The sequence below is a fragment of the Leguminivora glycinivorella genome, chromosome 1, assembly GCF_023078275.1.
Source record: "Leguminivora glycinivorella isolate SPB_JAAS2020 chromosome 1, LegGlyc_1.1, whole genome shotgun sequence".
In the NCBI taxonomy this organism is placed as follows: domain Eukaryota; kingdom Metazoa; phylum Arthropoda; class Insecta; order Lepidoptera; family Tortricidae; genus Leguminivora; species Leguminivora glycinivorella.
Window position 1 is genome coordinate 35,497,902 of NC_062971.1, and position 26,804 is coordinate 35,524,705.

General features: G+C 38.6%; 3 protein-coding genes across 7 annotated transcripts in view; 2 read left to right on the plus strand and 1 right to left on the minus strand.

Moving 5' to 3' along the window:
- LOC125228782 (multidrug resistance-associated protein 1) overlaps positions 1-10,311 on the plus strand; it is a 116,945-nt gene extending 106,634 nt beyond the window's left edge. For 4 of the 5 annotated variants that reach the window (XM_048133471.1, XM_048133465.1, XM_048133479.1 and 1 more), the window contains 6 exons: positions 5,592-5,790; positions 6,455-6,553; positions 6,895-7,097; positions 7,629-7,843; positions 8,436-8,602; positions 9,023-10,311. In XM_048133471.1, coding sequence (XP_047989428.1) covers positions 5,592-5,790; positions 6,455-6,553; positions 6,895-7,097; positions 7,629-7,843; positions 8,436-8,602; positions 9,023-9,217 — 1,078 coding nt within the window. In that variant the 3' untranslated portion in view covers positions 9,218-10,311. Of the gene's footprint in view, positions 1-5,591; positions 5,791-6,454; positions 6,554-6,894; positions 7,098-7,628; positions 7,844-8,435; positions 8,612-9,022 lie in introns of those variants that run through there. The other variant, XM_048133495.1, reaches the window with a different exon arrangement.
- A 3,133-nt stretch (positions 10,312-13,444) lies between these two features.
- LOC125231634 lies at positions 13,445-14,334 on the plus strand. The gene is made up of 2 exons (XM_048137111.1): positions 13,445-13,582; positions 13,699-14,334. Exons 1-2 carry the CDS (start codon positions 13,538-13,540, stop codon positions 14,149-14,151), a joined length of 498 nt encoding a protein of 165 aa, XP_047993068.1. The 5' UTR covers positions 13,445-13,537; the 3' UTR covers positions 14,152-14,334.
- Positions 14,335-23,491: 9,157 nt separating this feature from the next.
- The window catches only part of LOC125239201 (cell surface glycoprotein 1-like), a 35,536-nt gene continuing 32,223 nt past the window's right edge, over positions 23,492-26,804 (minus strand). Inside the window, 2 exon segments of the mRNA XM_048146755.1 lie at positions 23,492-23,630; positions 24,629-24,706. Coding sequence (XP_048002712.1) covers positions 23,604-23,630; positions 24,629-24,706 — 105 coding nt within the window. The 3' untranslated portion in view covers positions 23,492-23,603.

Here is a 26,804-nt window from a genome sequence, read left to right on the forward strand (position 1 = left end):
CTTTTTTGACATACCTACCTTTATGTCCTATTTCATTGTTTCCTATTATATACTTTTACATAATTACCTTGTTAAATTCAATATTGTAATATTATAATCGATTCAATACCTAGCATAATTTAGATTTCAGACTTGCTGTACCCTGTCAGGGTCCATGTGAAACCAATATAAATATGTAACACCTAGATGTAACCATGGATGCAATAAAGAAATTATGAATTATGAATTGAGTCGGAACTGCCATAGAGTATCCAACACTGAAAAGTTAGCACTTATAGTTTAGTCTGTGGTGTCCTAATTGACAGATTACTCATACTCATACTCATACTATACATTCCCTTCGCAGAGACATAGCTGGGTACATATGCAACTGCATAAAGAGGGCTCTACCCTCTTTATACAGTTGCATCGGTGTTTGCAACCTGATTTACATTTACATCTTGTAACTTCTAAGCATATACTGGCCACTTCAGTGTTGCCTGACTGGGATGGAAGGAAGAAGGAGACGAATGGGTACCACACTACCCATTCGTCTCCTTCTTCCTTCCATCCCCAAGAAGACGGACTTGGCAAATTTTGGTGTGGCACCAACGCCTGACTCCAAGTTGAACGCCCTGAGTCCCATTTCTCAAAACTGAAAGTTACAAGTTACAAGCGGAAGTCTCTTTGCAACTTGTCATATTAGACATTGACAACCAGTTGAAAATTGTAACTTGTAGCTTCGAGAAATGGGCCCCTGGTACACTGTGCGCAGTATATGCTGATGCAAGGCAGCCTCTGAAGGAGGTATGTTCTCCAATTGTCGATCTTTTCTGGTACCTAAAGAGGTAGGTACTTCGACCACTCATTCACCGTTACGCAACGACTTGGTCTGAAACAATATGTGCATTATCATTTTAGAGTCTACAACTATCAAATTACAACTTTTTGGTGGATCACGTAACCTTCAGTATTACCCACTTACGTTACGTATCATACAAAATTATTACAAACTTTAGTAAAATCTGATTTGCCTCTGATATTGCTCCATCTTGTAATAGTTTGACACCTTGGGTGGCCTGGCTAAGCTTCAAAGCCAAAAGAAAACGTTTCTAGATTAGACATAGTATGGGATAGGTACGATAAACGCAGCTTGAAACGATCAACAAGGGAGAAACATGGCCACCCAAGACTTCAAACTATTACGAGATGGAGCAATATCATAGATAGGCTAATCAGCAAAGCAAAGCGGCCTGATGGTTGCTCGCTTTTGCCTTGGTTTCTGGGACGACCCTTGGCGCGTGACCTGTGTGGATACCTTGGCTCCGTCCAACGTCTAACGTTCGGCCCAGAAACCAGGGACTGCTGCTGCAAAACGCCCAGTTTAAACGCGCAAATATGCATTTTTAAAAAACAACTACATATTTGCGGCAATTGCATTTGAAACATTTGGACCATGGTCATTAGACACCAAGCAGTTCGTGAAGGAAGTTTCCACCAAACTTGTCTGGGTGTTTGGTGACATACGCATAGGCTTTTACATCATATTTTTTATTTAAAGAAAAAGCAAACAGTTGACATTTTTGTCGACTTGAATTTGCAAATCATAGATGAATATTTTTTTTTATTTATTTACCATTAAATTATAATTGTAGTACCAAAAATAAATTCTTTGTTATTAATTAACTCGAAAACTATATCAAACATGACCTAATAGCTAAACCGGGTCTAATAGAGTTTTTAAAATAGAGGTATTTTAAAATTACGCTCGCGGCGTCCCGACGCCGCGCGTCTTAAAGTAATTTTTTTGTGGAACTTAACGTTTGTGAAGGTGGATAAAAGTTATATTTTTTATAATCTATATTAAATAGGCTTTCATATCATATTTTTTATTTATAGAAAAAGCAAACAGTTTGTCATTTATGATGACTTGAATTTGTAAATCATGGATGAAAATTTCAAATTTATTAATTTTTTTAAATTTTACTTACCATTAAATTATAATTTTAGTACCAAAAATTAATTCTACGTTATTGATTTACTCGAAAACGATATCAAACATGACCTAATAGCTAAAAGGGGTCTAATAGAGTTTCTAAAATAAAGGCATTTTAAAATTACGCTCGCGGCGTCCCGACGCCGCGCGTCTTAAAGTAATTTTTTTGTGGAACTTAACGTTAGTAAAGGTGGATAAAAGTTATATTTTTTATAATTTATATTAAATAGGCTATCATGTCATATTTTTTATTTATAGAAAAAGCAAACAGTTTGTCATTTATGATGACCTGAATTTGTAAATCATGGATGAAAATTTCAAATTTTTTATTTTTTTTTATTTTATTTACCATTAAATTATAATTTTAGTACTAAAAACGAATTCTACGTTATTGATTTACTCGAAAACGATACCAAACATGACCTATTAACTAAACGGGGTAAGTTAGAATTTTTCAAACCAAGCCGGGTGAAGCGGTACTTTGACCCCCCCTCCCGGGCCCCAGGGGGGAGGCTCCCGAAGGCTCCCGATCTTAATCGGCTTATTTTGATATAAGGAACAACTGTGCCAAGTTTCATGCTTTGGTCAAAAAATTTAAGGTTTTTCAATAAACTCCCCAGCTATGACGACCGCGACTGATAAGCCGATGGCTTGCGTGGGCGACGGTCGCGCTATGGTCGCGCGACGGCGATGCGACGCATACGAAATCAAACCTTATCGATATGGAAGTAGACGATGCGATGAGACGTGACGGCGACGGTCGCGCGACCGTCGCCCACGCAAGACACGGCGTAAGTGTGCACAGTCTTAAAACATTCAGCGCCTCAGATTGCGGTAGGACACCATCCGATTCATCCGAACGCTCAAGGCCACGTCCACGGTTTATGTCCAATAGTTTGCACAATTCAGTGTCATATTCATTATCTAGATCGCGTTTTTAGGTGATTATCTGATTATCGATGGATTATCGCATCGTTCTAAACTACCGCGCAGCAGCGCGAACTGAATTAAACTTATGTTGTTGCAATAAGACGTAGATTTGTTTAAAAATATGCACACCTGCCACCTGCGGTAATAAAATTTTATGGCTTGCGCGATGATCACATTTATTAATGTCATAACCGCCAATTGCTTGCATTTGAAATTGAACTTTAATTACTAAGAAATAACGTTGTTTTTGTAAAAAAATTAAAGTAGTTTTCACTACATTGCGAAGTTTTCGTTTGTCAACTAGACGCACACATTTGCAACTAAGCGATCGGACACTTTTGAGTGTCGAATTTGTAGGTGACAGTGTATCTAGCCTCGTGGTGCCGAATGTACTTTGATACTTTCTAAAGTACATATAAATGGTTTCAATGGAATTTTAACTCTCATGTAAATAAATAAAATATAATTTCTTTTGTTTCTAAAATTTTTCGAATTAACTGAAATTGAATTCAATCTCAAGTACAATAAGAATCAAAATTCCCTAGCAAAAATTTTGTATGGTGGGCGCCACGAGGCTAGGGAAGTTTAAATCGATGTTATCGCATCGATCTACTGAGGGGGGCGGTGCCTACAGCAGTTGTAGTTGTATGCATACCTAGCTCACGCACACAGACGCGTCCACTGGCGCCGCGCCGGTGTCCGCGTGCGCTCTCTGCAAAGTCTATCACAGCGCAGAATATGCAGAAACCACATGGTGGTCTGTGGCAGAAACGCAATAAATATTTTTAGGGTTTTTAAAATAAGTACCTAGGTACGTGAAGTAACATGGTAAATTAAAAATTATCATTAGATACTTATTTGCGGAGGTGTAAACAATTTCGTTCGTTTTGCCATATATCAATAATTACCTATCTATATTAAATTCATTAATCCGTATACATTACATTTTTACAATTAAGTGTATGAATTATACTTTTTATCGTACGGTCAGCTACATAAATATCTATACACCTGTATTCATTCAATTTTGAACCTTCTTCTTCAGTAATAAGTTTCGATATGTAAAGAAATTGAAGGACGATACACAGGCGGGCGGAGACACCGCGCGCCGCTGCGGGCGGGGCGGGAGGGAGGAGGGGTGTCGATGGACGATGTCACGTGGGATTCGCCGCGCGAACTCATCATTCGCGCGGTCGGCTCCCTTCGCTGCCTGCACACGTTCGCTGCTCTCGTACGATTTGATATTATACAGGGTGCCCGGTAATTAATGGACAACCTTTTAACCACCAAGAGGGCACCTTATACTGGTCCAGAAAATCTATGGGATATGGGTTAAATTGTGGTGTAGGCGAGAGGCTGGCAACCTGTCACTGCAATGCCATAGTTTCGTTTTCTTTTAACCCCTTATTTGCCAAGAGTGGCACCTTATACTGGTCCAGAAAATCGACTTTAAGGTTTAGTAAAAGTCGCCTGGTTTTCGAGATTTTCACAATTTTTAAAATTTTAATACCTACTACCTAAAATTTTTAAAAGTGTGAAAATCTCGAAAACCAGGCGACTTTTACTAAACCTACTAAAATGTCGATTTTCTGTAAGGTGCCCTCTTGGTGGTTAAAAGGTTGTCCATTAAATACCGGGCAGGGGCACCCGGTATATTTGTCAAGCAATTTCTGTCGTAAGAAAGCGCGACTCATTCGCGCAGTCGGCTCACGTCTCTTGTTGTCGTACAATCTGACATTATTCAGCTACCTTTTATCGCTTGGCTTTAGTTCGCATATACAAGTGATACAAGAGTACCTATAGGTACCTACTACAAGGTCCAAGGCAAAATACAACAATAGATAATGTATTTACTAAATAATATATATTTAGTAATTTCTCGCTAGAAACTTGCGTTATACTATTCTGTATACTTTTTCAGCTACCATAACCAAATTTAGATTAGATTAAAAAACCTTTAAGTAAAACTTAGAACCTTTCAGATTGTTTTACTCACCCTTTCTGATGTTTACCATACTTACTTACCCCGTTATTCATAAACGTACACTAAAGTTATCAAGCCGATAAATTTCGTTTGTCCCTTTCCGACGTATTGGTGTGATAGAAAGGGACAAACGAACTTTATCGGCTGGATACTTTAGTGTACGTTTATGAATAAGGGTGTTAAAATTTATAGCTACGAAATTTTACATGAAACACCTACTTTAAAATAAAATAAAAAATGTTGAATTTGGTTAACATTATAAAAGACCTCACGCAAGCTGTGCTAATTAGTTCGCGAATTCGTCGAGAGGTGGCGCTAAACACAATTATGCTCATTAGAGAACCTATACTTCTAGCCTAGCCCAGTCTTTAGAATTATGTGAGTAACGTAAAAGTTTTGTAGGTACGGAACCCTTGGTGGGCGAGTCCGACTCGCACTTGGCCGGTTTTTTCTTAAATGGTTGGAAATAATGTTTTTATTTAGTAATTGAGATGTAGGATCTAAGAAAAATAAATAAAAAAGTCCAGCTTATATTTTGGCTATAAACTAGCCAAAATATACATACATTGTAGCCAAATGGCAACAATATGCATTTAAGGGTTAAATAAAAACGTCACTTACAGACCAAGGTTACGAGCGTATGCGAACTAATACATACCTTACTTTGATTATCTAATTTATGTTATTTCTATTTTCATACAGATTCGTGGAGGAGTCTGAACGCGGCGTCGACCACAACCAATCCTGCTACTACCCGAGCTGCATCGCTAACCGCTGGCTCGCGGTCAGGCTCGAGATGATCGGCAACCTCATCATCTTCTGCGCGGCGCTGTTCGCCGTGCTCGGCCGCAACGACGTGGACCCCGGCATCGTGGGGCTCTCCGTCAGCTACGCGCTGCAGGTACAGAGCTGGCTCCAGCTGCTCATCACCCTCATCACCTGCAGTTCGCCGTGCTCGACCGCAACGACGTCGACCCCGGCATCGTGGGGCTCTCCGTCAGCTACGCGCTGCAGGTACAGAGCTGGCTCCAGCTGCTCATCACCCTCATCACCTGCTGTTCGCCGTGCTCGGCCGCAACGACGTGGACCCCGGCATCGTGGGGCTCTCCGTCAGCTACGCGCTGCAGGTACAGAGCTGGCTCCAGCTGCTCATCACCCTCATCACCTGCAGTTCGCTGTGCTCGACCGCAACTACATCGACCCCGGCATCGTGGGGCTCTCCGTCAGCTACGCGCTGCAGGTACAGAGCTGGCTTCAGCTGCTCATCACCCTCATCACCTGCTGTTCACCGTGCTCGACCGCAACTCCAAGGGTAAACTAGACCTTATTGGAATTAGTCCGGTTTCTTCACGATGTTTTCCTTCACCGAAAAGCGACTGGCAAATATCAAATGACATTTCGCACATAAATTCCGAAAAACTCATTGGTGCGAGCCGGGGTTCGAACCCGCGACCTCCGGAACGAAAGTTAGGCCTCCAGCGCTTCGCTTTTTGCGGTGACAATTTTATTAAGGGTTATTTGTAGTTCAGACGGATTTGGGTTAATGTGGAATGTTTAATTTACAGATCACACAAACTCTTAACTGGTTGGTGAGGATGACATCTGAAGTGGAAACGAACATCGTTGCCGTGGAAAGAATAAAGGAATACGCTGAGACGCAACAGGTTTGACTCTATTTTATCTTGGCTTTTGATTATTGAAACGAAGTTACTTTAAAGTTTAAATTTTATGTACATATTTAACTGATTTGATTTTTAACAGTTTACTTTTTACCTTAATTCTTCGACAAGTGTTATTACAACCCGGTTTCCACCGCGAGCGAGTAATGAGTGGGAGGTGGTACGCACTTTACTCTTATAATGTTATGTTTTACTTGGATAAACTGTGAGACTAAAGCCCTTGAACGATTCGATCCGCTCGCGGAGGAAACAGGCTGCTTAAATTTGAATGAGCGTACGCCTTGCTCGAATATTCTACCTCTTGACACATCCATTATGTGTTGTAGGAAGCCGTATGGACCGTGGAGAAGGGCCCGGGTTCAACTTGGCCCGAGACGGGCGCGTTACAACTCGAGGGGCTCACGCTCGGCTACCGCGCCGGCGAGCCCGCGCTGCGCGGCGTCACCTGCGCTGTGGCTCCCAGGGACAAGCTGGGCATTGTTGGGAGAACAGGCGCTGGCAAGTCCACGCTCACTCTAGGGTTGTTCAGGTAACTGGCTGACTAGGGAATACCTCCATAAGAGACTTAAAAGCTGCATAGAATAGGAGGTATAGAGAGACTACCGTCCCCTGCGCCGCGGCGCCCAGAGACAAAGTCGGCATCGTAGGGAGAACAGGCGCTGGGAACTCTACTCTCATACTGAGGTTGTTCAGGTACCTGGCTGACTAGGAAATACCTCAATACGAGTCGAAATACTAGAGAACATCTACCTTCTCCCAAGGACTGTTTAAGTAACTGCCCAGAAACCAGCTCGGCATTGTCGGAAGAACAGGCGCTGGGAATTTCACCCTCACTCTAGGGCTGTTGGACACTACTGTCTCGATTTGATCCTGATTCTAATAGAACGACGCGACCCACGCTGGATGCTACTCTAAAGGCTACAAGGAAAAGTGAGAATCATACAGGCTGGCTTTACGCGTCAAGTGTTATGCAAGTCGAGGTTTGCATAAGGCGAGAAACCTACGGTATTCACATTTCCAATCGTCAAAAATTAAATACACTTCAATTCATCCCTTACAGAATCGTAGAAGCCATAAGCGGCCGCATCCTGATCGATGGCATCGATATCTCGACCATCGGCCTGCACCAGCTGCGCTCGCGCATCACCATCATCCCGCAGGACCCCGTGCTGTTCTCGGGCACGCTGCGCATGAACCTGGACCCTTTCGACGCGTACTCCGACGACGACATCTGGCGGTCGCTCGAGCACGCGCATCTTAAGAACTTTGTCCAAGGTGAGTGGCGCGTTACATGGCGACCCTACCAGTTGTTCGTCTTTCACCAGTGCTAGTTTCTAGTGCTATGTGTGACAGAGATAGCACTAGTGCACGCTGCGCATGAACCTGGACCCCTTCGACGCGTACTCCGACGACGACATCTGGCGGTCGCTCGAGCACGCGCATCTTAAGAACTTCGTGCAAGGTGAGCTACGCGTTACATGGCGACCCTGCCAGTTGTACATAGAAGAGTGACAGAGCTTGCACTAGTGATCTGACTAGTGAGCTCTTAGCAGGCAGCAACTATGGCTAAGTAGCAGTCCTGACAGGCAAGTATGGCCGCGCGATAAATGATAAAACATCTGGCCGTCCCTATCGCACTTACAAATAGTGCTATAGGGACGGCCTGATATTTTATCATTTATCGCGCGACCATGCTTGCCTGCCTTGTATCAATAGTAGTTATGTGTTTGAACACTGACTTCCTGACCAATTCGGACCTTCAGGCCCACGTGGAACTCGGCCTTCACACTGACCTTCTGGACGTTTCAGGAGAAGGTCTCTCTCTTATCGTTATTATTCTCTACTAAATTATTGTTTTCACCTACAGGTCTATCAGCAGGCCTGCGTCACGAGATAGCCGAGGGCGGTGAGAACCTCTCCGTAGGCCAGCGACAACTGGTCTGCCTGGCGCGAGCATTACTGCGCAAGACGCCGCTCTTAGTTCTCGATGAGGCCACCGCAGCCGTGGATCTTGAGACCGACGAGCTTATACAGGTGAGTTAGATGAGTAAAGTCAACTACAGTGATGAAAATGTGCTTCCTCTGCATAACCGACCGGTCTGGCCTAGCGCATAGTGAACCTGTCTGCTTAGCTCGGCCCCGGGTTCGAATCCCGGTACCGGCATTTAGTTGTGTGATGAGCACAGATTGCTTAGTTTGGAGCTGTGATGATGTATGTAAGGTGTCCCCCAATATTTATTATATTTATTTATAAAAGTTTGTAAGCAAAGGTCCTCCATGAAAGAACGTCAACTACAGTATGTCTAGAACGAACTCACTGCACCTTGTGAACAAACAACAACTTCATCACATCGAGTTATATTTGAATGCAAAGACGTCTCCATCTTTCACGACAGAGGTTACAAGTAGAAACCAAAGACAGTAATTTATTTTGAAATCTTGATTATTCCCCAGAAAACCATCCGTTCGGAGTTCGCGTCCTGCACGGTGCTCACCATCGCACACCGGCTCAACACCATCATGGACTCCACTCGCGTCATGGTGCTCGACAAGGGCCAGCTCGTGGAGTTCGCCCCGCCGGAGCAGCTGCTCCAGGATAAGAACTCCATCTTCTACGGCATGGCTAAAGATGCCGGCCTCGTCAGCTAGACCACTGCTACAATACCTATATAATGTAATCCCAACACCATCACTCGACGCGCATTATTGGCCTCGACAAGAGCCAGCTCCCCCAGAACTGCTGCTCCAAGATAAAGAACTCCTGGCTATAGATGCTGGCCTCGTCAGCTTGACCACTACTGTAGTTTTACGTATAATCCCACCGCCGAACAATCTCGACGCGCGTCGTGCCCCATTTACTCGAACTCGCGTGCGATTTTAGTTACATTGCGGACCGTTGAGGTTACAGATTAAGATTGTACTTCTTCTTACCAATACCGCAATTTAATGAAACTCGCAAGCGAGTTCTCGAACCGTATAAATAAGCCCTAAGACCTGATTTAGACCGCGTGCTCGCGTGCGATTTTAGTTACATTGCGGGCTGTTGAGATTGCATACAATTATGCACAGCCATCAAATACTGCAATGTAATAAACCTCGTACGTTAGTTCTCGAACCGTACAAATAAGCTTAACTCCTGCAATAAGAATTTTACTGTGGCTGCGAGGACGCCTTGTTAGCCAGAGCACTAAAAACAAATACCCGCCATTTTATGGCCTTTCAACAGTTTTACAACCACCGACCAGACTCTTGCCGAGAACATAAGTTCCTCCAGGTGCTAACCTCTTATGAGGAACACGACAACTAGCAACGCAGAGACAGAGATGTGAAAAATAACCAAATTGCTGTGAATATACAAGGGACATACGTGAAATCTTATGCGGATTCTGGCTGACAGGCTTGTTTTCCGAACACTATCCAAGAGGTTAGTTTTTACTAGTTAAATAAGTTACCTCCGTCTTAAACGTCAAAACTAACAGTTAATTAAAAAGAGCAACATAGTTATTTTTCATTCTGTTGTTAGTTAGAAGTAATTTAACTTGTCTGCAGAAAGATAGCCGATTGTTGTAATATTAAAAAGAATGGCAGCTTCTAATAAATCAAAATACAACTTACTATATATTGTTTGTGACACTACAGCGAAGTTCTGTCACAAACACTTACGAGGCCTTCAAAGTCTAAATCGATCTCTATTGATCCTCCACTTAAGTATGTGATCTAAAGGACCTTCGGGCCACATCGCTCACAACATAGACTTGTATTGTATGTACAGTTTATAGCATAGTATTATCATCACAAGAAACGCAATGTACAGATCGAACCAGATCTCAGTGCCCCGGCAAAGCAATACTTGGTGCTACTTGTCGATCTTCTAGGGTGGTTACTGTACTGTCGGGTACGATCCCAAGTACCAACTCGGAGTGCAACTTAGTCGTAGAAAAATTTAAAAAAAATCAGCGGGACGTATACGAACGGACTTATTTTATATTTTAAATCACGGTGTAAAGCACTTTGAAATAATAATGTTACGGTCCCCACCAGCGATACTAAATTGCACTTCGATTTGGTTGTTATAAGCCAAGGATACACTAGGGTGCAAATGTCTCTCGGTACGTATCTCTACTGTGTCATAAAATTTCGCTTGAGACATCTAGGGAGTTCGCACGACTTGTGTCGCATAACTGTTCCCGCAACTTCACGGGGCTACCCGACGCTAGCGATACATGTCGTCAGACATTTGTATGTATCCCTGGCTTTAATTATTAAAATATTATAAATTAATTATACCTAATATTATGGATTACTCTGGCGCAAAGGGTCACTAAACCAATTCAATGCAATATACTCTTACGTGACCCTTTTCACCAGGGCGCAATTTCAGTTTGTATGATAAAAAAAGCCTTAAACTGAAATTGTAAATATGTATGATAAGTACTTAAACTAAGTACTTAACTCTTAATTTCATTTTATTTGTGACATCATAAAACGTTTTCGTTTTACAGTTATTTTATGTTCAATTTTAAATCTTAATGTTTAGAACTTATTAAGTATCCATTCGTTGCTATATTTCCTCCCACACTGCCTTCTAAATTGAGGTTAGGATTTTATCAAAGTGTCTCGAATTTATTATTTTCTAGCTAATATATAAAAACTAAAAAGAAACATATTAAAATAATTTTCATTGTTGTATTCTTGATATTTCATTATCTAAAAGACATTTAAGTTTATTTATAATATTGCAATAATCGATAGTTACATTTTAGTGAGGCAATATTACGAATTGTGATTTTTGATACTTAATATAATTGTTAATATTTTTTATATCGTCACAACATTGTACTTACTACTTACATTGTTTTTTAAAAACACAGTACATTGAACAATTTATTATTAGTTGTGTCAAAATTAATATTACCAAGAAGTAAAGAGTGACGTTATGTACAATTAGGCATTTATTATTTGTCTACTTTCATTATCTTCTTAAAAAATGTTCACAAATATTGTAAAATTTGTATAAAAATTTAGTAAATAACTTGTTATGTATATGTTAATTGTCCATGTGTGGACTCCATTGTAATGTTCAGAAGGTTCAAAATAATATAGGCCATGGTAAGCAATACCTCAGAGAGAAAAATAAATGCATTTATGGATAATAGTGCTAAGCAGAGATTTGCAACCAGTGAATAAATATTTTATATATATAGTAGAGACTCCAGGTGTATTTATTATACATATAACTTGTAATTTTCTGATAGTAACGTCATGGTAGTTAAGCCACGGACAACTAGACGAGCCGAGGTAAGAATTCATGGCTATGGCAAAATAATTGTTATTATTTTCGAAACATAAAATGTAATTGTTTTCGAAGTGTGAAGTGACAGGTCTGGTACTTCGCAGTCACGTTGTCTGTGATTCACCTATACCACCATAGTTCCGCGTCCGTGGAACGACACAGTAGCTTCACCACCACTTAATTTCGCTATCGTGTGCGTATGTTCGTATACATCTCGCTCGTACTAACACGATTACTCTATTAGTGCGAGCAATGTATAGAAAGTAAGAAACGCAGAAGTTGGCGAATATATAAGTGTGAAACTCGTGGTAAAGCTATAGGAATACAACAGTATTGCATAGGGTAGTTTGTAAGGAGATGTTTGTTGCACATTTTAAATCAGAATACAGTGATTTCATTATTAGTGGTATACCTATGTGTACTTGGCCTTCGTAATTCATAAGTAGGTACTTGCATTCGAGAAAGATATTTTTATAAAATAAATAGAAATCTTCTTGCTAAATACTATTTTACAATGTTAAGTTGTAATACGCTAAGTATAGTTCTTACCAGTTTGTTATGTATTTTGTTTGAAGGCATTAATTGATTCCTGAACTGCCAAGTATGAAATGTTATATGTTATATTATTTGAAGAGCCAGTTTTCCTTCAAGGTATAAAATGCCCTGTATTATTGCAAAAAACTTACTTTAAATTATATTTAGTTGGATGATCAAGTGAGATGTAAACAGCTTAAAACGCAACCTTTACAGGTGCATAGATTTACTCAAATAATTAACAGAACTTGCCTTTTAATTTTAAGTGTGTTATTCATGTTACACTTTGAAGTATTTTGCGTCACATTGGTGCCTGAGACGCCATTCTTGAATGTTTTGTAGATTAGCTCCATAATTATTGTAACTGTTGTGTATACATAATTGTTGTTTGGTTTTCATGTTGAATGCACAGAAAAGTAGGTACTTAACTACTTATAAAATTTTTAAAATGTTTTTATTAAATGACGTGGCATTTTTATAAAACTGAATTTCTGATTATTGTTGTAATTATTTCTGTCGAAATGAAATGGTTCCCTTTATAATAAAAATTATTTGTAATAAATTCAGTGTTTTAATCGATTGACCTTGAGCTATTAGTGCTATTACTCAACCAATCAAACTGATAGTTTAGAGAAACAATATAGTTTTAACATACTCGTGACACAAAAAAGCACAAGTTACAGTAGAGATACAGCCTGGCAAAATATGCAAAAAAAGAGTAGAAATAAAAAAAGTGGCAACATCGTAGTGTCGTCCCTTTCAAATCACCTGCAAGGGCTGCAAGTGCAAGGCTCAGTGGAGTGTCGCGTCAGGCGTGTAGGTTAGTAAATAGGTTAAATTTATTCAGGCTTTATAGCCCTAATACATTAATCTCTTTCTCGCTCTCACTGGTGGGATGACCTTGCCAGGGCTCGATGGTTTCTCAGGGCTATGATTTCATCAGTGAAATTCAAGCGCCATTTTAACCTGCTCTCAAATAGCTCAAATACCATTTTTGTATAAACGGTTGCCATTATTGCAATTCTGTCAAAGTTGACAATTGACATTGATATTTGTAGGTTATATTTTACTATCGACTATACAATCAGTTTGCACTAAACTTATAAAACATATCTATTTCAAGACAATATCAGACTAAAACTATGGAATCATTATTCGGTACGGAGCCACTGGAAGACTTCAAATCGGTACGTAACCGCAGACTACTTTAGAATCAGAAATTTAGTAGCATTACAGCATCCGTAATGTTTTTGTTTGCATTTGTTATTATTTGTTAAAAAAACTTATTTTTCATTTCATTCAGGTGTCACAAGATATGTTCAATCACTTATATGGGAATACCGAAAACATAACAGCTATCAACTCTACCATTACAGCAGCTACACAAGAATTGAAACAATTAATAATACAATGCAATTTTGATCTGGATCAAGTTGCAGCAGTGATTAAAACAAAATCGTGGGACAAAAATAAAATACAGCATTTCTTAACCTTGCTACAAGCAAAAAGAACTGATTTGCTGTATTCATTACTCACACACAGCAACAGCAGTCATGGAGAATCATTATCAAACTTCAACTGGGTTTTGAAGTTAGTCCTCGGCAGCAGTGAACTGAAGTCATTAAAGTATCCTCTCGTGCAGTTGATGCTGCACACAGACACACCTCAAGGCAATAAAAGGCAGAGAATGTATGAGTTGAATAAGGAAGCACTGGCTAAGTTTATCACTGTTTTAGAGAATGTGGAATTAAAGTAAGGAGTAAGTAAAGTAAGGAGCACAATGAGCAGCAAAAATTTATATATTATGATAAATCCTATCATAACATGGTGATACTATACTAAAAATAAGAAGAAAAAGTGCATACTATATATGTATAAGAATTTTCAATCACATTCCCGCCGCTATTAAGACGCTTTCCGATGCCGAGTTTAAGAACAAGTTTAAAAACATATTATGTAATCAGGGCCGGATTAAGGGTAGAGCGAGTGGAGCGGCCGCTCTAGGCGCCACATGGTAAGGGGGCGCCAAAATCGAGAATGTGGAAAATCCATACAAAACATTATACGTTGCGTGGGAGCGCACCTATCACAAAATGGCCAGAGGAGTCGGAAATGAATCCACCTATTGAAAATCTAGATTTGTAATTCAGATTAAGTGGAAAGTTGCACCACATTGCCATTCATAAGGGCACTGATGCTAGGGCACCGTAAAAGGAGGATTCTAGCCCTTGACGAACCACGTTGTTGTGCGGCGAACGGCAAAGTTATGTCGCTATCCAAATGCAAAAATATAAGTCTACCCAATAGTCCAAAGCGGAGTTCCTCATAAAGCCAAAGGCGCAAAACGTCTCAGGGAGGCGCAATTTTGTGAGTCGCAGCTCTGCAGACGATAAAAGCTTGAAAGTTCGCGGATTCCCCGCTGGCGGAGAAGATTTAATTGAGTCAATAGGAAAAAAAATCGCGCTCGCTTCGCTCGCGCTTATACTATTTATAATTTTCTTCTCTTTTAGTTAGGCCAAATTCCGAATCTGCTTTCCTGACTTGGCCACTATAGTGCTCCAGTACTCCATACTAGGGTGCGACTACGAAAGTTCAAGCATTTGTCCCTTTTGCACTCTGTATGATGAAATCCATAAATTCTGTATTGCGTTAATCTTCAAATTACGGCATTACTATTAAAAAAAATTTCGCGCTCGCTACACTCGCGATTTATTTTCCTACGTAGTGAGACTTCTTCCCAAGGGCGCCGAAACTCAAACTCGCTCTACCCTGATCGAGTGCACGGGCCGGCGCTGTATGTAATGCATGCTTCTACACGATTGACGAATATTTTAATTATAAGTTTTAGTTAGAGATGGGTCGTGGGTAAATACCCAATCTACCCACCCAGGTATTTACCCGGTAAATACCTATCTACCCGGTATTTACCTGTATCTACCCAAATTGACGGGTAGATTCATTTCATGTTGGACATCCTGATTTGTGTTAAAATAGAGATAAATATTAAGTTAGTGGTTGTAATTTTTATACACAATTTAACCCAGATACACCTAAAACTATTTTTTTGCTGACTCTGTATTGAGCTTTAGATATGTATTTATATAGTTCAAATTTGAAAAAGGAACAGGCGGTGTTATAAAACCTGGTCGGACCAAGTGGGTTAAAACAAAACTGTTCAGTCAAATATACAATTAAGTTTACAGAAGTTTTAATGTATATTTTTTAAAAATAATTAAACAAAAATGTTTTATGTGTGCTTTTTAGATTGTATTAATTAGTCGTATTTATACGATAAAGATAAACTTCCTAGTACTGGTTGGAGGGGGTTATGGTGGGGTTAGGGGGGGTAAAATGTATTTTTTTCATATTTCATGGAAACTATCATTAATATCGAAAAGTATTGTATGTACGAACTAATGTAGACACATTTTCCTACAAAAAAGTTTATATGCATTTTTGTTAGAGATGGGCCGAATAATCGGTATTCGGCATATTCGGCAAGTTTTTCAATGTTCGTAATGTTCGTATTCGGCCGAATAATTCGGTTGCATTGCCGAATATTTACCGAATAAACAAAGTAAATAACTAATGAAGATCTTACGAATTCCACTGGATAATAAGCTCCTATTTTAGTAGCTTTTTAAGGAACTGCTAAAAAGAAAGAAACCTATGTCAAAATATAAATACAATTTTTTTGTAAAAAAATTCAAAAACCGTAGGTAGTTTAAGAGTTGAGAAGAGCTCAGAGTTGTTAACTAAGTTTAAGTTATCCTCTAAATGATAAAAAAATAACTGTAGTATAAAGTAGTAACATATGTAACCATTATCAATCATTTAATAGTTTAAATTAACATCCCCTTTAAAATATGGCGTAACGTAACCGAATATTCGGCCGAATGTTCGGTTCGGTAAGAGTTGAACCGAATGTTCGGCCGAATATTCGTATTCGGCAAAGTCCATATTCGGCCCATCTCTAAGTTTTGTCATAAAACATACTATGTATGAGTTATGAGCTTGAAAAAGAGATTTTTAAAATATTTTTATTTACAGTTTTAATTTATCAAACTTATAATTTATACTAAAAGCATTTGAAATTATTTCCGAATGTCAGAGAATGATATTACACGATTTTTATAGTTGGAGTGATACACTAAAATCACATTTTATCTCATAGCAACCTATTCGTTCCCAATTTGAATAAACATTATGTGTACAATTACAAAGACTGACTTAAATTAATCTATTTTAGCCCAAACACCATTTAAAAACGTCAAATTTGGAAGAAAAAATGAAAATACCCGCGGGTAGGTAAATATCGGGTATTTACCCGGTAAATACCCACCGTCGGGTATTTACCTGGGTAGTTACCCATCTCTAACTCTAGCAAACGTTTATGAATAAGGCTTCCCACATAGAAATATTACATACTAGCTTTTACCCGCGTAATAAAAGTATTCTTATTGAAACGTTTACAAAAAATAAGATTTTCATTTGGATCCGTAGGTTTCTTTGTAGGTACATCTGTCCGCGATTATTTCGATTAAGGTAAAGCGGGGCAATTCTCGACTGGGGGGCCATTGTAACTGATCTATTTGCTGTACGGTCAGCCAAGAAAGTGATTTACCACTTTTTGACTCTATTGATCGAAAAGTGGTAAACCACTTTTTTGGCTGACTGTACCTTACACATATTACTATTGTTTTAAAAGAAATTCTTGCAAGGATTGTAGAATTGTTACACAGCGACCACAGCGTAGGTAGTAGGTACGAATATGTATGTATTTTACCTATATACATATTTATACTGGGGAAACTTCATACAACCCACATAGCCAGTATCTCGACGCTATGGTCGGTAAGGTAAAAAGTACTTCCTTGCATTATCGCTTACAATTTTTTCCATTTTGCTTATACTTATTGCAAACGTAAACATATAAAAGGCAAGCAAACAACGATCTTCTTACAGCACATTGAATGTAAAAGTTATTACGGATGCAGGATACTCGCCGATGCCTACTTACTAATCCCTTCCTATTTACTGAGCCACCTGCATATTACACTGCCTAGATATCGATTGCCGACCGATTATTCCGACCCCAATGTCCCGTCCCTGTCCTCGTCCCTCCCCTATCCCTATCCCCGTCCCCATCCCCTATTCCTATCCCTATTTCTATCCCTATCCTTATCTATACCTATCCCTATCCCTATTCCTATCCCTATTCCTATCCCTATCCCTCTCCCTATCCCTATCCTTTCCCTATCCCTGTCCCTTCCCTATCCCTATACGTATCCCTATCCCTATCCCTGTCCCTATGCCGTTCCTGTCCCTGTCCTTGCCCCTGTCAAATTATCATGCTAGGAGATGAACTTTGAAAAATCCTTTCTTAGTGCTCCTCTAAGGAACTTCCGTGTCAATTTTAAATCTCTTGAACCAGAAGTAAAGATAAAAACTAAACCTATACTTATGGCCATTTTGGATATTTTAACCCCATTGCACAACAACAGGGGAGAAAATTTCATTTCCACCTCATTAGATTTTAGAATCGTTGTATTTATCGTGATCAGCGACCCGATAAACCATAAAAACGATACCCATATTGTGTTTTTGACTTTACCCCCTTTGGACCCCTTTAGGGGTCAAATTTTCAAAAAACCTGAAACATGTATTTAGTCATATGTAATTTAGGAATCCTCCTGTGAAGTTTCGAATAAAATAGTCAAACTAATCTTGTTTCCCCATACAAACTTTGAACCCCCATTTCACCCTTTTAAGAGGTGAATTTTGAAAAATCCTTGGCGTAGAGGAGCACCTCTACGCCATATAAGGAACCTATGTGCCAAATTTGAAATTTCTAGGACCAGCGGTTTCGGCTGTGTGTTGATATATTATGTCAGTTAGTCAGTTTCTTAATTTATAGAGTTTTTGATATTTAAACCCCATTGCACTACAACAGGGGAGAAGGTATTTCACTTCCGCCTCGTTAGATTTTAAAAACGTTGTATTTATCGTGATCAGCGACCCAATAAACCGTAAAAACGATACCCATAATAGTTTTTTGACTTTATCACCCCCTTTTCACCCTTTTAGGGGTTAAATTTTCAAAAAACCTGAAACACGTCTTTAGTCATATGTTTTTAGGATTCCTCCTGTGAAGTTTCGAATAAAACAGTGAAACTAACATTGTTTCCCCATACAAACTTTGAACCCCCATTTGACCCCCTTAGGAGGCGAATTTTGAAAAATCCTTTTTTAATGCTCCTCTACACTATATAAGGAACCTACGTGCCAAATTTGACATCTCTAGGACCAGCGGTTTCGGCTGTGCGTTGATATGTCAGTCAGTCAGTCAATATCTTCTTTTATATATTTTTTTGATATTTAAACCCCATTGCACCACAACAGGGGAGAAGGTATTTCACTTCCGCCTCGTTAGATTTTAAAAACGTTGTATTTATCGTGATCAGCGACCCGATAAACCATATTACCCATATTGATTTTTTGACTTTATCACCCCCTATTCACCCTTTTCGGGGTTAAATTTTCAAAAAAACCTGAAACACGTATTCAGTCATATGTCTTAAGGAATCTTCCTGTGAAGTTTTGAATAAAATAGTCAAACTAATCTTGTTTCCCCATACAAACTTTGAACCCCCATTTGACCCCCTTAGGAGGTGAATTTTGGAAAATCCTTTCTTAGTGCTCCTCTACACTATATAAGGAACCTACGTGCCAAATTTGAAATCTCTAGGACCAGCGGTTTCGGCTGTGCGTTGATATGTCAGTCAGTCAGCTTCTTCTTTTATATATTTAGATAGACACCACAACAGGGGAGAAGGTAATAACTTCCGTCTCGTTAGATTTTAAAAACGTTGTATTTATCGTGATCAGCGACCCGATAAACCATAAAAACGATACCCATATTGATTTTTTGACTTTATCACCCCCTTTTCACCCTTTTAGGGGTTAAATTTTCAAAAAACCTGAAACACGTATTCAGTCATATGTCTTAAGGAATCTTCCTGTGAAGTTTCGAATAAAATAGTCAAACTAATCTTGTTTCCCCATACAAACTTTGAACCCCCATTTGACCCCCTTAGGAGGTGAATTTTGGAAAATCCTTTCTTAGTGCTCCTCTACACTATATAAGGAACCTACGTGCCAAATTTGGAATCTCTAGGACCAGCGGTTTCGGCTGTGCGTTGATTTGTCAGTCAGTCAGTCAGTCAGCTCCTCTTGTATATATTTAGATAGACACCACAACAGGGGAGAAGGTATTTAACTTCCGTCTCGTTAGATTTTAAAAACGTTGTATTTATCGTGATCAGCGACCCGATAAACCATAAAAACGATACCCATATTGATTTTTTGACTTTATCACCCCCTTTTCACCCTTTTAGGGGTTAAATTTTCAAAAAACCTGAAACACGTATTCAGTCATATGTCTTAAGGAATCTTCCTGTGAAGTTTCGAATAAAATAGTCAAACTAATCTTGTTTCCCCATACAAACTTTGAACCCCCATTTGACCCCCTTAGGAGGTGAATTTTGGAAAATCCTTTCTTAGTGCTCCTCTACACTATATAAGGAACCTACGTGCCAAATTTGGAATCTCTAGGACCAGCGGTTTCGGCTGTGCGTTGATATGTCAGTCAGTCAGTCAGTCAGCTCCTCTTGTATATATTTAGATAGACACCACAACAGGGGAGAAGGTATTTAACTTCCGTCTCGTTAGATTTTAAAAACGTTGTATTTATCATGATCAGCGACCCGATAAACCATAAAAACGATACCCATATTGATTTTTTGACTTTATCACCCCCTTTTCACCCTTTTAGGGGTTAAATTTTCAAAAAACCTGAAACACGTATTCAGTCATGTCTTAAGGAATCTTCCTGTGAAGTTTCGAATAAAATAGTCAAACTAATCTTGTTTCCCCATACAAACTTTGAACCCCCACTTGACCCCCTTAGGAGGTGAATTTTGGAAAATCCTTTCTTAGTGCTCTTCTACACTATATAAGGAACCTACGTGCCAAATTTGAAATCTCTAGGACCAGCGGTTTCGGCTGTGCGTTGATATGTCAGTCAGTCAGCTTCTTCTTTTATATATTTATAGATAGAATACTAGTTTCCATACAACTCATCGGCCAATGGGCGGATTTTTATTTTGTTGTAGCGTTTTGAAAAACTTGTGTTTTTATAAATGTTGTTAGTTTGAATGATAACAATTGTTTTTTCGTGTTCATTAGTCAATGCATCTACATAAAATTCAATGAAATTAATAGCATTTTTGTAAGAACTGAGAAAAAAATGAACTTTAATCAGTGTTTCTGGAGCTGGGTGATCCACTGAGTTACAAACTTACTAATGTATAAAAATAACAAAAAAAGACATATGTGAAATCTTTTATTAATATTAGAAATCTTAACAAAATGAACTTAAATTTTTAAAAAACAGTAGAATAAACACAAAAGAACCCTCTATAAATCACTTTTACATATCCACTGAGTGACATTGTGGTCAAAAAACTTCAAAACTTTTTCGTAAAAACATAAAAATCTGTAGAAAAATTAACTATAAACTCCTATTAAATGTAAAGAAGATGTTAGATTTATATAATATCATAAATAAATCTCGCTCGGCCGTATATACCCACTTGTCCGGAAATCCTCATTTTCCCGGCCTCTGATGTAATGTAGTATTGTTACTCAGCGTCAATGTTTCCTTTAGTTTCCTTGTTGAACAGCCAATGAACGGCGAAGTGTCAATATCCCTCCCAAATAGTCCCTATTGTGCTGAATAGGCTGGATCACTAGGTTACTGAACATGCGCAAAAGTTTCTTGCGGACTGTGCTATGAGCAATCATTAGTCTTCTAATAAGCATGTTTAAATCCGACCACACCGCTGCTTATGATGCACTCGGGAACAAGGAAATGAAGGAAATATACAGGAGTAGGTAGGGTGTATTGGGGTAATTTCGAAGCACAGAAATCTAGCTTGATATGATGGCAATAATGGTGATTATAATCTGACTTTCGAGATTACCCCAATGCACCCTATTAGAGTAGATATGGGTAAACACAACTAAAATATACCTTTGCTGGTTTTATTATTTATTGATTAGAGACATTCACACATCAACATTTAAGTTTAATAAAAATTGGAATATCATAATTATCATACAAGTCGCACATTGCCATTATGAGCAAACAATATTTGAGTTTATAATGATATATTATTAAAATGTAAATATTTCAATAGCTGACACAATTCGACTTGCAATATCAATTCATTAGCATATAAGTTGAAGGAACAAGTTGTTACATTACAGCTCAACACTTGCGCTGGTCTCGCACGTTCCTATAATAAACATTATACAAGCATAAATATAAATTGTAAAGAAAAAATATATTATGAATGTATAATATATAAACAATTCCATTAGAGTAAACGCCACGAAGGATGAGGGACGGAGCCGCGAGCGGCGGTTGGATATGGAATGTCTCACACATTTACTGCTATATCCTGAGTCTCCTCATCGTGCAATCGTCACTTCAATTTAGTAAAAAATGTACAAAATTACAAAAATGATTATGAAACCATATGACAAATGGACGCCGTTGCTATTGATAAATCCAATAGTATATTAATTCTATATAGGTATGAGGTGGAAACCGATACACTAAAGCAGCACTAAGTATTGCACTGCTTTCACTAACTTACATTAATCGACTCCTATTACACGTACTAATCTAAATATTACAGTAATATAATTGTGTATGTCTGTATATGCATAAAAATTGTATAGTTTAATCAAAACTTTGGCCACTGAATATCAAGATTAAAATTTTCAAAAAATTTGGCAGCCAATAGGCCGTTTGTGTGAAGTCTGGGTGACCGCTCCGCTAGCGCTAGTTAGCGTCGCGGTCGAGTCGACCGAGCTGATAACGACGCGCCTTAACTCACTAACCTATCCTTATCCTTCCCCACTTCATTACAGAGAGCTCACCATCAAACTAAATTTATACACGAGTTTACAGTAACCAAAATTACCACACTAATGATATAATAAATCAAATTAATTTCGACTTCATTATTTAACAATGTACACTGAATTTATACTCTCGACACGCAATTAACAGTTTTTAAAATAAGGTTAATGAAAAATCATTTATTCGTATATACATAATAGTAAACCTTTCGAGCTTGCGTAATAATATCGATGATACTTGTATCATTTTATACGTATAAAATGTTAAGTGGTTCGTTAGAACGCACCCTTGTTAGACTCGGATGAGTGTCACTCGTAAGTTTTCGAACTAAATAGCCACAATAGCTGAGATCTGACGCGAGGCGCCACCTGCGCGCTGTGTGCCGGCCGCGGTACGGACCATGATATGCTACTTCAGGGGTCGACAAACTATCATACATCTTTTCACTAGATACAAATTTAATGCAGTCGGTCCGCCGTTTGGCCACCCCTGCTAAATCGCTAGTAGCTGCTACACCATTTCACGATCGGAAGTTAATATCGATATTAATGCTAGACGAGACATATTATTCGTAGTTTTAGTTCACCCGGTTAGTAAAATTGAGCAATTGGAATGTAGCAATAGCGCAGCACGACGACAGTCGGAGTGGCAAATTAACTAATACTGTACTTTATTTACTGCCGTTGTTTTCGTTAAATTAGGTCGAAATATATTAAGTAAACCGCAGACTGAAAAAGTACAATTCACTAGTATTTATTAAAAGGTGGTAGACATTAACTTAAAGGGTTTTTAGGTATCATTGATCTAATCAGATTCAGATCCAATTTTCAGCTAAAAGTACCTATGATTAAGGTCGGTTCCGCCGGCCAGGCCCGGCAGCAAGTATCGACGACACAAGTCCCTACATCACGCGCTCCCGAGAGTCGGCGGCCGCGGAGCCGCGACACATAACTTATACCCCTGTAATAATGGCACCAACTTATCGCACCGTATACTGCCTACATAACTTTGTTACCGTATATAATTATAAAACTCGATCCTAGCGAATAAAATGTATATTTTTTAATTCAGAAGCAAAGCACGCTAAACTTATACTATAATATTCTATATGAAAGGTCACATTTAAAACCGAACGTGAAACGAGCGAACTTAGTTCGACACTCTTTACCACGAAATGGGAATAAATTAAAGGCTTGTTCTGGACGCTGCTCCCTGCTCTAGTCCGCCACCGCCACCGCGCTCTCCTGCAACAACTCACAGCGTTAGCCACGCCGGGAACACTCAGATACTATACTACTAGGTACTATTAGAGAAGGCTCATCTCACAACACAACACTAATCTTACAACACAACTTCACTTAGGATAATTTCACAAAAAAACTGACGTTGATTGTTTCCCTTAAATGAGTTTCCTGCGATTTTCATATCTGTCGTCAGATTGACTGTGACATTATTACATAAAACACAATTAAGTTCAAGATGCTAAAATGAATTATGCCCATAACCTTAATTGTGACAGAAATTCGAGAAAAAAAAGAAGGGTCAAAACTAACTGAATTGATTTACAACAAATATATTTGCTATCCTAGGCATTCCGAGTCGAGAACAGGGTTCGAAAATATCTGATATTTATAATAAATATCAAAATATCGGATATTTATGATATATATCAACTTTGATATATATCCATTTTGTATGGAAGACATATTATTATTTTGTTGCATTATTTATGAATACAACTTTAGATAAGGAAAATTCTACTAAAAACATAGCATTTAGTAGAAAAACTGTAACACACTCAAAAAAACAATATTTTTAACAATGTAACATTTTTTAAAACCATTTTTGTATTGCAATATTTATAAACAATGATAAATATCGGATATTTATATCCATTGATATAATATATATCGTCGAACCCCGCTGCAGGGTTAGCACATGATTGCCTCGAGAGTATGTCGCCGCGAGATAGACTACCCGTCCTTATGTCTTTAATACAGTCAGAAGAAGACGTGTGATCTATCTCGCGGCGACATACTCTCGCGGCCATCATGTGCTAGGCCTACTGGATATATATCGGATATATATCTTGATATATATCCTCGAACCCTGGTCGAGAATTTAATTGTCACAGTGCATTTTTCCACTTTTAAATATATTTTTAAGTAAATAGCATCGCCTGCACTCTGCAGATATTAAATTTATGGTTGATAAAAATGTATGTAAATGAGAGAATATTTACCGTTTCGGTCTTCAGTTCGGGGATGGTCGGGATCTCTGGTATCAAGTCGGCGATCTTGTCCGCGATGGGCAGGGGCTCCTACAACACACCGAGAATATTAGTTAGTCTGTTGGTACTCCACTCAATGTCTGACTATTTTAGTTACCAATCGATCTAATTATTCAATGATGCTGAACGACATTCAAAAAACTATGTGCTTCGTTTTTTAACATTAGAATATATGTATCTATATGTATACTTGTATTGAAATACTATCATTTATGATTGGAAAATAATGTAAAAACGACCAACTTCTATTTGCTAAAAAAAAACACAGTTCCAATGTAGCCATGACTGCCATGAGCTAAGATCTAAACAAGTAGAAATATATTTTTAACACTACTCGAGTATGAAATTATTAGAATTGGAGTTTACTACAAGTCCTTGCAGTGCACACAGCCGATTACTAGGAGGTAGAAACATTTTCCATCAAAAAGGATAATTACATGTACTATCTTTTGATATGCTTCGATAGGTTTGTTAATATTTCACGTTATCTGTTTGCATAGCTGGGCACCGTTAATCAAATAGTTAACTTCGTTAATCGCTAATCCGTTACTAAAAAAGTTAACTTCGTTAATCGTTAAAGCGATACATTTCGACAAATTTAACGTAAGTTAAAGTTAATCGTTAATCCGTTAACACGTGAAAAAAAATTAACTTTTCTTTAAATATTTAGTTGCATCAGTATCCACTATAACGTATTATATTTCTGTAAAAGGCCGAATGACAGCTAGCCTATTGAACTCTAGGCTGCACGTGGAAGGCAGTGATCGCCTGAGCTACTGCCAAGAGCTGTGTCAGGAGAGATGCTGGCGGTGACGGGACTGTTGTGGCACTTTGGGCGGTAGAGGCTAGGGAAGCGAATGTGGTCGTAATTAGGGCTCGAATTTGCTGCCCTATCATTACAACAGTCGCCATGGTAAAGCTTAGGATTCACCGAATCAAAGTTAGTAAAAGCAAATCCACGTGAAGAATACTTTTTTAGGTAATATTTCGGACTTTTAGCAATCGACATCGGTAAAACCTAGGATTTACCAGCAAATCATAGGATTTGCCGTACTTCGGGCTTTTAAAGTAGCGTTCAGAACGTGTTTTTCGCAGCGCAGATTGCGCCTGTGCCCTACTAGATTAACGATTAACGGACTCGGAGAAATTTAACGGAAGTTAACGAGTCCGTTAACATTTTTTCAAGTTAACTTAAAAGTTAATCCGTTAATCGAAATGTTAACTTCGTTAATTAACGATTAACGGATTAACGAGTTAATGCCCAGCTATGTCTGTTTGTCAGTTTTATTAGAAAAGGTTGGATGTGTGCACTTGTCTATAACCCGGGTCAGTGATGACTCGCTAATCAAATTGTGGCGTTGAAATGGAGCGAAATATTGGATTAAAAAATTGTAATAAACTGATTTCATATCTTTTTGTTTTGTTTTTAGCATTCATTCAAGCCACTACGTATAAAAATATAAACAGAAATCTAAAATAGATATATATATATAATATATATACACTAAAGAAAAGCGCGAAATGCGTACAGCGCGGACCGGCAAATCGGCCGGCGTTTGAATCTACTGTCCGAATTGAGCGTTCAAGTATTAAGTAAGTACCTACAAATTATTACGGACGCCATGCTAATTTGTACACTACATTTTAAGTTTTTCAGTGTCTTAGCATCAATTTGCTACTAACTATTAAAATCGTTCAGCATTAACAAAACTATATGTGTTCGCGTCCGGAAGAACGTCCCACTTAGTTGCTAGACATAGCAAATACTGCTAAGCATCAGCAAAGCTCGTCTTTATGGTAAGTGACAATGTGGGACGCTTTGTTGGTCGCGGACACATTTATAATTACAGCATTCTCGATAAACTAAGTACTAAATATTTACAAATTCCTTAAAATATTACTGGAACATAAACACAAAGTTATCACAAGTGTCAGAACCCGAGTCATCATAAGAATGAGGTAAGGTAAGGTGGGGGTAGATTGAAGGAATTTTAATAAGGGGTACGATGAAAAATATTCCCTATAACAAAGCGCTACGAGGGGCTTCTATCTTACCCTTCATTAGAAACCCTTCAATCTTCCCCACCTTACCTTAGAAATTTTAGAATCAGTCCAGCCAGAGACGAGT

Bases quoted from the DNA above. Each gene is read 5' to 3' on its own strand.
- LOC125231634 (XM_048137111.1), top strand. From the start codon at position 13,538: ATGGAATCATTATTCGGTACGGAGCCACTGGAAGACTTCAAATCG. The intron at 13,583-13,698 runs GTACGTAACCGC...CATTTCATTCAG, and splicing joins CACTGGAAGACTTCAAATCG to GTGTCACAAGATATGTTCAA.